This window comes from Cornus florida, unplaced genomic scaffold, assembly GCF_030987335.1.
Source record: "Cornus florida cultivar Cherokee Brave unplaced genomic scaffold, ASM3098733v1 CherokeeBrave_3.0.0_Hap2_Chr09, whole genome shotgun sequence".
NCBI classification, from domain to species: Eukaryota; Viridiplantae; Streptophyta; class Magnoliopsida; order Cornales; family Cornaceae; genus Cornus; species Cornus florida.
Genome location: NW_026775579.1, coordinates 88,171,544 through 88,184,725, shown reverse-complemented (window position 1 = coordinate 88,184,725; position 13,182 = coordinate 88,171,544). Strand labels below are relative to the sequence as shown.

Sequence of the window (13,182 nt, the reverse complement as noted above, 5' to 3'; positions counted from 1 at the left end):
CTTGATCTTTTTCATATACAAATTAGTAACTCTAGGAAGGATATATTTTCAAGTTTACAAAACCCTTCGTTTTCCCTAGAAGTAGCAATGGTTGTACAAGAAATAGAACAAAAATGGAGGAGGGATCTTTTCACTCGTAGCGTTTCGTTGAAGGTGTCATGGGTTCTGATAAAGGGAAAAAAAGGCAGGTTTAGAAAAGGTGATATCAAATATTATGTGTAAGAAGACGGAGGAACTGTAAATCACCTTCTTCTGCATTGCCCATTGGTGAGAGCCGTTTGGACTATGTTTTTAATTGTGTTTGGCATGTCTTGGGTGTTCCCAAGATCCACAATGGATTTGATTGAGGCTTGGAGAGGGTGTCTAGTGGAAGCCGAGCCAAGGATGTTTGGGGGGCCATTCCCCTTTGTTTATGGTGGTATTTGTGGTGTGAGAGGAATAGGAGATCCTTCGAGGGCAAGAAGACTCCTATCTGGGCTCTCAAATACAATATACTGTATACTTTATTTTTTTGGGTTAATGGGCGTAATTGTAAATCTTTGGGGCATCTTTTGGATTTTGTGAATAGCTTAAAGCTATAGTTGTCGCCTTTAGCGTCTTGTGTATTATTTTGGGAGCGCTCCCCTCTTGTGCACCTTATATGAAATCTTGTAAAAAAAAGGTAAAAATGGATATATTCACAGCTATAAGTTTAATACTAGTCACACCCCTTTCAAGGAGGTGAATACCTAAAATAATTTACTTCTAGGATTAAGTTTTGTTATACTGACCTTTAACCTTAAGCAGGTGTAGTTTGATTGAAGTATTCTACAAAATGAACTTATTTTTACTCGCAAGCTTTGAAGCATACTCTTAGTTGGGGATATTTTGTCCTTACGTAGATTCAAGCTTTAGTTCTCATCTTTTGGAAATCAAACTCTTAATTATAAGAAGTTAATATATATATAAAGGGATCACAATGTCTTATATATAAAAATAAAGGGGATGTGCAAAGTTGTAATAATTACCGTGGTATGAAATTAATGAATCACACAATGAAACTTTGGGAGCCAGTAATTGAACGACGCCTAAGACGAGAGATGAAAGTGTATGGTAGGGTTCCTAGAGACGAAAGTGTATCAATTTGGATTCATGCCGGGTAGGTCAACAATGAAGTTATTTACTTATTGAGGAGACCAATGGAAAGATATAGACAGAAGAAGAGAGGTCTTCATATGGTTTTTATTGATTTGGAGAAAGTCTATGATAGGGTTCCTAGAGACCTAATTTGGAGGGTTTTAGAATAGAAAGGAGTCACAAAGGGATACATTGACACAATAAAGGATTGAGAATCAAAAGATACAAAAAAGTAAACATTTTCATTATGTAGGCTCAATAATTCATATAGAGGGAGAAATTGGAGATGATGTTAATCATAGAATCAACGCATGATGGGTTAAAAGGAGGAGTGCATCTAGTATATTGTGTGATAGACGGCATCCCCTTGCGATTGAAAGGGGAATTTTATAGAACAACTATTAGACCAACCATACTTTATGGTATGGAATGTCGGGCAGCTAGGAAACAACATTTGCATAAAGTGAGTGTGGCAGAAATGAGAATGTTGAGATGGATGTGTGGTGAGACTAGAAAGTATAGAATTAGAAATGATCACATTCAGAAGATGGTTGGAGTAGCACCAATTGGAGATAAAATGAGAGAAAACAGGTTAAGATTAGACACTTGAAGCTGTTAAAGTTGTTAATGAGATTAAATATAGACACTTGCAATTAGCGCATCTATTCAGTTTTGCAACTTTAAGAAGCTGTTAATGAGATAAAATTAATCATTCTATGTGTCACATGCATTGTCTGTGCGCATATCTAGTGTGTGTGTATATATATATATGTATATGCTTATCTTTTTCTCTATTTCTTTGAGGTTTTATTGAAAAGCCAAAGCCCATGCTAGTAGGTATAAATTGTGAAGGCTGATAGCAAGTTTTCCCTTTGTTTAAACTGTGATCATCTCTATGTTTACAGGCTACATAATTGTATTTTTCTTTTTCCTCTTGCTCTTATCTGAATGTTTTAAGTTGGAGATTGACAGTTTTCTTTTAGTAGCCAGTGGAAAAGCCAGTGCACATGTTGATTGGACGCATGCTTGTTTTCATATATAGAATTGCACTACTCGGCTGCCCTTTTTCCTTGATGGAAGGGAATTATCTTTGGCTTCCTTAATTTTGTTAACTTTGATTCCAGGTATGTAAGAGATCTTCTTTTGAATCCCCCTGCTTATGCGATTGCATCCACAATTCAAGGTTAGTTGTTTTATACACCATACAGCAACATGTATGGTTACAAACAGTGTGATATGAGCTGTTGATATTATATTGATTGATGAAACTGAATAAGTGTTAGATGCTAAACTAGAGGTAAAGAATAAGATTTAGAAACAGGAGGATATAAGACAACTAGAGCGAAAACTGAATATATTGAATATAGTTTTTTGCTAGACTATGAACACAAGCAGGGATGCAGTGAGGTTGAGGGGCCAAGAGATATTAATAAGTGAATAATTTCATTAACCGATCTTGATTATTTACGTAGGAGAGATTGGTGATGTATTCGCATTGAACTAAAGCAGGATGAAATAAATGGATGAAATAAATGGATGAATTAAATGGATGAGCACTTCTAAAATACTGACTGAGCAACACATGCATCTAAAATTAGAAGGTAAATTCTACAAAATAGTTAATACTTTATGAGATAAAATGTTGTACAAGATGTCCATAGAAAGAGTGTTGTTGAAATGCTAATATTGAGATGGATGCCTGGTAAGACAAGAAAGATAAAATTAAGAATAATTGCATTCATAAACGGTTAAAGTAGCATTCTTTTGGAGATAAAATGAGAAAATCGACTAAGATGTTTTGGCCTTGTGCAATGAGAACCCATAAATTCCCTAGTTAAGAAGAGTAATGCAATAGAATGGTGCCTTGAAAAGTTTCTTTGTGTTTAATGAAGTCAAAGTTCATCCTTGTTTCTACAAGAAGTATTAAATAAGGTTTAGAACTACTAAGGGTTTGCTTAGGGAAGTGGTAAAATGTATTAATGCTTTGTGGAGATTCTAAAAGTCATTATAGGAGAAATCAGGAGTCATTAGAAGATATATTATATAAGGGACAACCCTTTTCTCTACTGTAACAAGTCTTGATCAATATAATTTTGAGATATATTCAGATTATTTACTTCTCTCAAGGCTTTTCCGAGATTTCCCTTAGAAATCTAGGCTCCTACGTTGATTGGAGTAATTTTAGCATTTCTTACTACTGCAAGAAGACTTTTGTTTTTCTGTTTGCTTCGAAGAGTGGTTTGTTCCACATTGAGGGTGATTTTAGGGGAATGAGAAAACCAGCAAGGACCAATGCCCTTTCTCTTGTATTAATATTGTAAAATTGACCATTCAGAATAAACAATTCTAAAGAATATTCTGTGAAGTATAATCAGAATCAAAGATGGATCAACATTATTAATTTTGCATGGTGGTTAACCTTGGAGAATATTATAAAAGTAGATAATGTTCTTTGAATCTCAAAGAACAAATCTTATAGGCATCTCATAGCATGAGAACTACAATTAGGCTAGAATAATCTTATTTATTTATTGCTTTCAAAATTTTCTGTTAGCTCAAACATATTGTAGACTAAGACCTGGGAACCAAGTGAAACTTGGTTGACAAGTCTTGAGTAGAATTCACAAGACCCATTGAGGCTGGCCCAAACCAACAGCCAAACCCACAAAACAATGGCACATACATTACCAAATTGGTAAATTCTTAATAAAAGAGGCGCATTCTTGGTCAAATGTGTTATCAGATAATCAGACTGCAAATGGGAATATAAGATTCTCAAGCATCCCTATCTCAAAAATTCTATGTGTTTTTATCTTACAATACCAAGTACAGGCTGCAACTTATTAAAGCAGATATACACATTGTGTGAGGTTATACAAGGAGTATGGTTTTTTAAATAGTTGCTCATTACCTTTTCCAGAGAGACCCCAAGAATATGATAATTTAGTAGTTGGCATTACAAAAATGTTTTGTCTCCCATTACAAATCTTTATTAATATGTCCATATTTTTATGTTACACATTTCATGAATTCTGTGCTTATACTAATTTGTATTGCTTTTTCAGCGGCATGTAAACTTATGAGCAATGTAACATGCTCAATTCCCGAGTTTACTTGTGTTCCATCCGCGAAGGTTGTACTCCAATACCTTTCTTTTTGTTTTGAGATAGAATTACTGTCATGCTTCTTTTGAGACTTCCTAGATCTCGGTTCTTTGAATTATTGGTTGTGGCTTTTTGAAGCTGAATTGTTTCTTCAGATATCTTTGTGGAAGGCATTTAATTATTTTATTATACAGTTATACTTGAATATCATATACGCTCAACTCAACAACACCTTGTCCCAACTATTTTGATTGGCTTCTCGAATCTTGTTTTGCCATTCTGGTCTACCAAGGTCATAACTTTAGTTAAGGTACAAGCTATCATTCTCAAAGGCTAATAGTTCGGTCTTCTGCATTTGCTAGTACTACTCTCAATGTTGATGTCATTTTACTCTCTGAGCTGTTGTTGGTCTTCACTGCACATGGTCAAACCCAATTAGTTGGTTTTCTCTCACTTTATCTCCAGTAGGTGCTATTTCAAGTTTCAACTGTCTCAGAGCTTTATGATCTTTGCAACAGCCTGTGTATGCTATTGTCTTATCTACACCAGTCAGTCCCAACACCCAACAAAAGGAAAGTTGCACTTGGTAGTTGATGGCCAACACAAAACCTTTGTTGAGCCTGTATGAACTTGAATCTTGACCATGATACATCATAAGCTATATAAATGTTTTGATGATTTCATTTGACTGATTTTAAAGTATATGGCCATTCAAATCCTTATGCTTCTATAAAGCATATTTTTATTCCTCTTCTTGGGTGGAGTGAGTCAGTGACCGACCTTTCTTGAGTGCTAGGTGCATGACTGATTAGCATGCTATATTATCTTATGCTACAATTGAGTGCTAGAGTAAGGAAATTTCTGGTCTGAGTTCTGGTTGAAATGCTACAATTGTTCCCTCAAGTATCTCTCAGTGTGTCAGTTCTATTATCTTGCTGATTGGAGAGCCACATTTAGTTCCATGATTCCATCTTGAACAGTAAAAGTGTAGTTGCTGATGCATTACATGACGGAATGATTTTTTGATTAGGAGTTTGTTGATTCACAATCTCATTGCTTGCCTGGTTCTGAAGTAGGTCTCAAGGCAATTTTCATAAGATTAGCAGTTTCTTGTATAAAGGCATGCAACATGTGTCTTTTATGCATTTATCTTTATTTTTAGTGACGCTTTGTAGTTTACAGGTGTTTTGTGATTGATTCTGTCAGTCTTGTTAATTCAATTGGAAGGTGGTAATTGTAATGTGCCCCTGTGATTGGTCCCAAATTCTTATCGGGTTGTTAAAAGCAATACCTGGCAAGACCCTTTCAACCAGGAGTTGCATACATGAAACATTCAGCCAATTCGCTTGAAGCATCCTAATTGGTTAAGCTGATTCCAATTAATTGACTTTTTTTCCTTGGTAGTGCTTAAGATTGTAGATTGTGGGAATTAAACCTGGCATCATAGGTATGGAAATCTGCACCTGTGAGTTGTTTGACTTTGACCATATCAATCTTGACTGTAAACATCTTCAGTTTCTTACCATTCTCAGGAGGGAGATTGTTACTAGACAGCCACACAGTCACATACCAACATAAATATTTATATACACGTACATCGATTATCTATATTTGTATCTTCATTGATGCACAGTTTTCTCTTGGGTACAAAGACATTTCTGATATCCATTTTTCCTTTTTTTGCAAGGAAGGAATACCATATATATTTTTTATTTATAACAAATTCATAGTGTGACAATGTCCACATGTTTACATTGAAAATGATTTAGTTACATGCTTTATTACTTTTTTTGTTGAGATTTAAAATATGATTAGATGAAGTATATCTTTTATATAACTAATTAATTTGTAGCTTTTGTAATAATTTTTTTATGATAGTGGCTTGACCAAGTGACCTGGTTGTTGAATAGGAGAATAAATGACCCCACTATTCCTCCTTTTCATTTTGATGCTTGGTCTGGTTTTAGTAGCTAGGATGTGTATCACAAGTATGATGGCTTTTGCATCACAGTCTGCATGCCAAGTGCTTGCTATGCAGCCTATGACATTTTTGGCTAGCCATTCCACAAGCTTGATGTATGGTTTATTTTTTTGAAAATAAATGTCTCAATCAGTAGTAATCTTTTTTCTCACCAGTTCTATAAATGTTCATTTAGTATGTATAGGAGGTCAATCCTTAAGTCGACTCTATCCTTGACACCTAGCATATGGAGCTAAAAGTGTAACTGCTCTATGTACCACCTCATTACCATGTTTTAAAGGACCTGTGTTCGAAGAGGAATTTTGGCAGGGGAGATGGCCTTTACTACTTTAGGTATCCTCCACTGACACCTCCTCTACTTGCTTCAAGCCTTCAAGCCTCTGTTCTTCCAGTTTCCAGGCCTTATGATTTTTCTTTTCAAACTTTAAGTTTATGGCATGCTCGCCTTGGGCATTTAAAATTTCAGTATTTATGTATACTTTTCCCTTCATTAATAACGGCTTGTAAGGATAATAAGTTTCAATGTGAGATTTGTGAGCTTTCTAAACATACTAGAACCAGTTATATTTCTCATATGCATCGTGCACCTAGTATGTTTGATCTCATACATTTTGATGTGTGGGGTCCTCCTCCTGTTACAATTTTTTCGGGGCATCATTGTTATTATGTCACATTCATTGATGATTATTCCCCGTTGCACATGGGAATATTTACTTAAAAAGAAATCTGAAGTTTTTCCCTTGTTCACTCAATTCCTCCAAATGATCAAAACTCAATATAAAATTGTTGTTAGGAATATTAGGTCTGACAATGGTCGTGAATATGTTTCAATGAGTTTCGGTCTCAACTTAACCAACGGGGTATTCTTCATCAGCTTACTTGCCCATATACCCCTGAACAGAATGGTGTTGCAAAGTGTAAAAACCGTTAAATGTCAGTTGTTCGATGTCTTTTAAGTGGTATGAATGTGCCAAGTCATACTGGCACATGGAGGTTCTTATAGCTACTTTTCTCATTAATCGTACCCCTTTAAATGGTAAGGCTCCATTACAAGTGCTTCAGCCTGGTATTACTCTTTTTTCCATCATGCCTCGGGTGTTTGGATGTATATGTTTTTGTTCAGAATCGTAGCCCTTCTCGTACTAAACTTGATGACAAGGCCATTAAATGTGTCTTTTTAGGATACTCTTCCATGTCAAAAGGTTATTGGTGTTATGATCCAGTACACAAACTGTTGGAAATCGTGTCTCAAATTCCTATTCTAGTTAGGATTTTATTTTAGAGTTATATCCTGTTAGGTAATTTCTTATTTGGTAAGTCTTGGCCTCTAAGGAATTGTAATCCTTGTCCAACAAGGAATTGGGATTTGAACTTTATAAATAAATACATAGGTTTTGAGTTGAGACTTGTGAGATTGAGAGAGATGTAGTCTCATGAAGGAGTTGATGGGTAGAGGTAGTATGCGGATTGGTAGAGTAGGAAAAACACCAATGACACTGGTAGCAGGGAGAGGACTCTGGAATTCGTACAGAAACAAAGTGAGGGGCTGAAATTTTGTAATTTCCGATTTTACATACCCTAACACAAACACATGCATCACTCTCTTGATGTCACCTTTCATGAGCATACCCCTTTTTATGGTTCTAACATTATCTTGCAGGAAACTTCTACTCTCGACTTCTCCTTTTGCTCGTCCTCTTCCTATTTTTCTAGAAGAGTCTTCTCTTGTGGTTTCCTTACCCCCTTTGCAGGTGTATTCACGATGCCCTTGTGCTCCGTCTCCACTGCCTTCATCCTCCTCAGATTTAGGTTCATGTACATCTCTCTCCGCTTTACATTGCCCTGACCCTGTTCTCGTTCCTGAGTCTCAGTATCCCCCCTGCTCGATTTGGATTCGCTTGTAGTACTAATCATCGTATTTCGCAGTATATCTCTTATGATGGTCTTTTAGGGTATTACTGAGCCTTTCTAGGCAAACTTGATTCCATTTCCATTCCCATAAAGTTGTCTGAGGCTCTCCAGAATCCTAATTGGATGTCTGCTATGAAGGTAAAAATGGATGTTTTGTAGCATAATGAAACATAGGAGCTTGTATCTCTCCCTCTTGGTGAAAAGGACTTTTGGTTACAAATGGGTATTCAGTGTTAAATATTTGGTTGATGGCTCTATTGATCGGTATAAAGCCCGTTTGGTGGCTAAAGGGTTTACTCAGATTCCTGGTAAAGACTTTAATGATACCTTCGCTCCGGTGGTTAAATTGACCTCAGTTCGTTTGCTTGTCTCCCTGGCTGCCTCTCACAATTGGCCTCTTCATCAGCTTGATGTGAAGAATGCTTTCCTTAATGGTGATCTTCTTGAGACTATTTACATGGATCCTCCACCCGGTTTTCGGGCTGAGGGGGAGTATGCTGGAAAGTTCTGTCGATTGCGAAAGTATTTGTATGGATTAAAACAATCTCCCAGTGCCTTGTTTAGCCGTTTCAGTGATGTAATTCTATCCATGGAATTTGTTAGATGCCATTCTGACCATATGTTTTATCTACCGTTCCTCCACTGGTCGATGTATCATTTTGCTTGTCTATGTTGATGATATCATCATTACTAGCAATGACATTCCTGCGAATGCTCAAGTAAAGCTTCAATTGGCTAAAACTTTTGATGTGAGACCTTGGGCAGCTCAAATATTTCTTGGGAATTAAGGTTGCTAGATCTAAGCAGGTTATATCTTTATCTCAAAGGAAGTATGTCTTGGATCTTCTTCGAGACACAGGTATGCTTGGGTGTAAACCTGCTTCCACTCCTATGGATCCTAATCTGAAGATCTCGGCTGAGTTTGGAGATCTCCTTTCTAATCCCTCGTAGTATCCGCGCTTGGTAGGAAGATTGATTTATCTTACCAACACCCGTCCTGATTTGGCTTTTGCGGTTAGTGATGTCAGCTAGTTTATGCATGCTCCTTGTACAGTTCATATGGATACGGTATATCATATTCTTCGATATCTTAAGTCCATTCCTGGAGTTGAATTATTTTAGCAAGAAACAACCTGTAGTTTCGAGATCTTCAGCGGAGGCTGAGTATCGTGCCCTGGCTCAGGTTACTTGTGAGATTCTCTGGCTTCGATCTTTCTTGGAAGAGCTAGGGCTAGGTGAAAAACAGTTCTCAGACTTGTTTTGTGATAATAAGTCAACCATCATGCTTGCTTCAGATTCTGTTCTATATGAGAGGACTAAACATATAGAGGTGGATATTCATTTTATCAGAGGGAAGGTTCATTGGGGAATTATCAAGCCGTGCTTTGTTCGTTCCTCTAATCAGTCGGCCGATGTGTTCACCAAATCTGTGGGTCCATCTTTGCTTCATTCCTCGATTACCAAGTTGGGCTTGATTGATATCTTCACTTCAACTTGAGGGGGAGTGTTGAAATATCTTTATTATTATTATTTTAATTTTTATTAGCTGTTTTTAGTGTTTTATTAGATATTTTATGTAAGATTCCTATAGTCATGGGATCACGTAGATAAATCCCCATAATCATGGGATTCTGTAGATAAGATTCCCATAATCATGGGATCACGTAGATTTTGGCATATTTCCTGTCTTTTTTTGATTTGGTTTCCTTTCTTTGTACCCTATTCTTGTATATAAATATAGATCTTGGCTCTTAGTTTGAGTAAGCCGAAACTCAAAACTTCTTCTTTTGATCTCTTCTTGTTGGTCCGTATACAACTCAGTTCAAATACTTAGTTTCTCCTTGCATTCACTTTATTTTTTGTAAGATGGTTTTATTAATGGCCCTGCTGACAATCGCCCAAAAGGGAAACCCAACCAAAACTAGCAAACTAACAGCAAGGCAGAAACAAAGGAAAACAAGAATATACCAGCAGATCTAAAGCATACCCATCAACAAATAGAACCAGAATACATGCAAGGAGACCAGAACAACAAGAACGACTATTTAAGCCTAGAACAAATCTGCATAGAGTTGGAACAGCAGCTTATTCAGGCCATATGAAATTGCAGCATAATAGAACAAAAGTGAGCATAATAAATACTCCAAAAAAGTTTCAGCAGCGGCAACAAATCCTAATTCTCCTGATATAATCAGTTGGACCAGAAAAACCTCCAGAACCACAGCACGGAGAAGCTACTCTAACCAAGAACTACATAGAGATTTCCCTATCTTCACTTAGTGACGTGAAAATAATTTTTTACCGTCTATGACGTGTAGATTGCCCATTAACCACCACTTTATTCCTTTTAAGCTATAATTATTTATTACTCTCTCTCTCTCTCTCTGGTAGATATTGTTTATTTGTTCTTTTCTAAGCATGCTAGTATCTTTTCTATCAAAACTTATTTTACGTTAGTAGTTGAGGCCCTGGTTTCTTTCTGTTTTTTTGCAGCTTGTGAAGCTACTTGAGCTTAGGGAGGTTAATCATATCGAGTTTTGCAAAATCAAAAGTGTGCTTGATGAAATACAGCAGTTGAATAAAAATTCTGAGCTTAATGAGATCCTGAAATTGTTAATGGATCCTACATGGGTAGCAACTGGGTTGAAAGTGGATTTCGAGACTTTAGTAAGTGTTAATTTTGAATTTTTGCATTACTTTATTTTTATCTCTCATTCTTTGTTCTGTAAAAATTTTAGGGGAAAAAATGTCTTGAAGGAAGGACTTATGTTCAAGTAGTATGAGTGGGCTGAGTGAGAAAATGAAGAAGCAACTTTTGGACATGACATTTTGCATTGTCTTCATATAAACAAATATTGTGGATCAGCTCTTTTGAAATAAAATGTGAATCTATAAAGATCCATAGGTGAGAAAAATGAAATGGTCAATAAGAGTTGTATAGACAAGAGATTGATTGGTTGCTTGAGTCTTAGCAAATGAAGCTCATCCCGATCCTCCTCAAAGGAGTAATGTTGAAAGTATTATAGAAACCGAAGACGGACATGTTGAGATAAGATTTTTACCTAAGAAATCCCTTGATACACAACCTCACTATATCTCAAATTGGGATATACCTAGGTCAAGATAAGTGAATTATACTTGAGAGTTTTTGTATTAAGACAAACATTTGCAATTGAAACTGTGGAAGAATCACTAGAGGTTACTGGTGAAAATCAGAGAGAGGGAGGGACCATATTCTAGTGGAAATTACCACCCAAAAGGAAAAAGAAGAAAAGGGGAAATAAATAACATCAAAGACAGACTAGTAAAAATGAGGAATCAACTCAACAAATCCTTGTCCCAACTATTTGGTATAGACACGTGTTTTCTATTTCCCCATTATGCTCCAAGGATAGTTGGTGTAGGCACGTGCATCCTATTTCCCCGTTATGGTCTAAGGCTCTAAGACTAGTTAAACCACTATATATTGTATCTTTCTCTACCACCTCAGTCTCTGTCAATTTTGGCATTTTTCTTCTCCTAATGTTATCCTCAATGTAATTATTGAAGATTTTCCTCCACTGATTCCTTCAATAGTAATAAATCACATCATTCATTCTTATTGGTTGCATTATTGGTTTTCACTGCACATGACTGAACACCTTAGTTGATTTTGTCTCTCATTTTATTCCAATGGAGGCAATTTTCAACTATTTTATGAATGAAATTATATTTTCTTGGTAAACATATATGTTCATATCTGCATTTCAACCATGCTCATTTTATGAATATGATATTTCTTCGTTGCCAACATTATGTATTATAAACAATATTTCCGGGAAAAAAAAAACCTTATGTACTAAAAGCATAGTTGGTCAAATAACTGTTATATAAAATAAACCATTTGATTTTAGAGGTAAACATTTATTTCACAGTATGCTAGAATCACTCTTCCATTAAACCCAACTTGTGATAGTACTATAAGTAACACATCTCCGATCTCTTATTCTGTGAATGATCGAGTCTACCTAATTGTTCATGTTTTCATGTATCTTGATCCTTGATCTTCACTATATCGCCACTTGTATTCCTTATTATGCTGCAATTACATTTTATCTATCTAGTTTTAATCGTACTTATCTTTAACCTTCTTACATCTAGAGCTTCTCTCCACACCTTTAATTAAATAGTTTTCCATACTTTAGTTTTACCAATTCAATTAAAATCATCAACGAATATCATACATCATAGAATCTGATCCTGTATGTATTGTTTCCGATCCATTTATGATTAAGACAACAGAGATGAGGGCTGGTGTTGATCGCTGATGTATGCATATGGTGATTGAAAATGCATTTGTTTCTTCTGTAATTTTCCCTGCTATATTCCGAACTCTACATAGCCTTTATCATTTCAACGTATTTAGTTGTTCTTCTTTCTTTTTTTTTTTCTTTTTTTTTTTTTTTTTTCTAAAATATATTGTATTATATCTCATGTTTTTTTGTAGAAACATGGATATCGTTCTCCTCCTGCATCTTTCCTTTCTCCTTGGAAGTTAAATACCTCCCCTTGCTAAACTCCCTGGGATAAGTGCAAATTGAATTTCTTACACTATTGTTTCTTGTTTTACTCGTTCAGTCACTCTTTAACGATTCCTGCTATCTTATAGCGGTTCCACAAGGATTATACATTCCTGGGATTTATCTTTTTTTTTATATTATTTGGATCAGGAATTTTTCAGTAATTTTGTATCTTAAGATTATTGGATTTGGGTCAGGGTTTTATAAACAATTCTTTCGAGTGTTGCTATTTTTTATTTTATTTTTTCCTGCATAATCTCTTAGAAGCTTTTACTTATGTGGTTCTTGTAGTGTCATTGTCATTAGTTTGGCTAGATTTCATCTTGCTTCATGTACCTTTTGTATGTATCCATTTACATGGTTCTCTTCTTTGTCTCCAGTTTATACTCCATGCCCCTGATATTATATATTTTCTGTCAATTCGATTAAATTACTTGTGTAAGTATGAAAATTACTAGGATATGGAATTTGTTCTTTATGTTACATGCTTCTTTAGGTTCTTGGCTTTAAA

At 35.6% G+C, this 13,182-nt stretch overlaps 1 protein-coding gene across 1 annotated transcript in view; it reads left to right on the top strand.

Moving 5' to 3' along the window:
• Positions 1-13,182, top strand: part of LOC132274938 (DNA mismatch repair protein MSH1, mitochondrial) — a 47,263-nt gene that overhangs the window by 23,219 nt on the left and 10,862 nt on the right. The window contains exons 13-15 of the mRNA XM_059776307.1: positions 2,241-2,299; positions 4,182-4,249; positions 10,606-10,779. Coding sequence (XP_059632290.1) covers positions 2,241-2,299; positions 4,182-4,249; positions 10,606-10,779 — 301 coding nt within the window. The remainder of the gene's footprint in view (positions 1-2,240; positions 2,300-4,181; positions 4,250-10,605; positions 10,780-13,182) is intronic.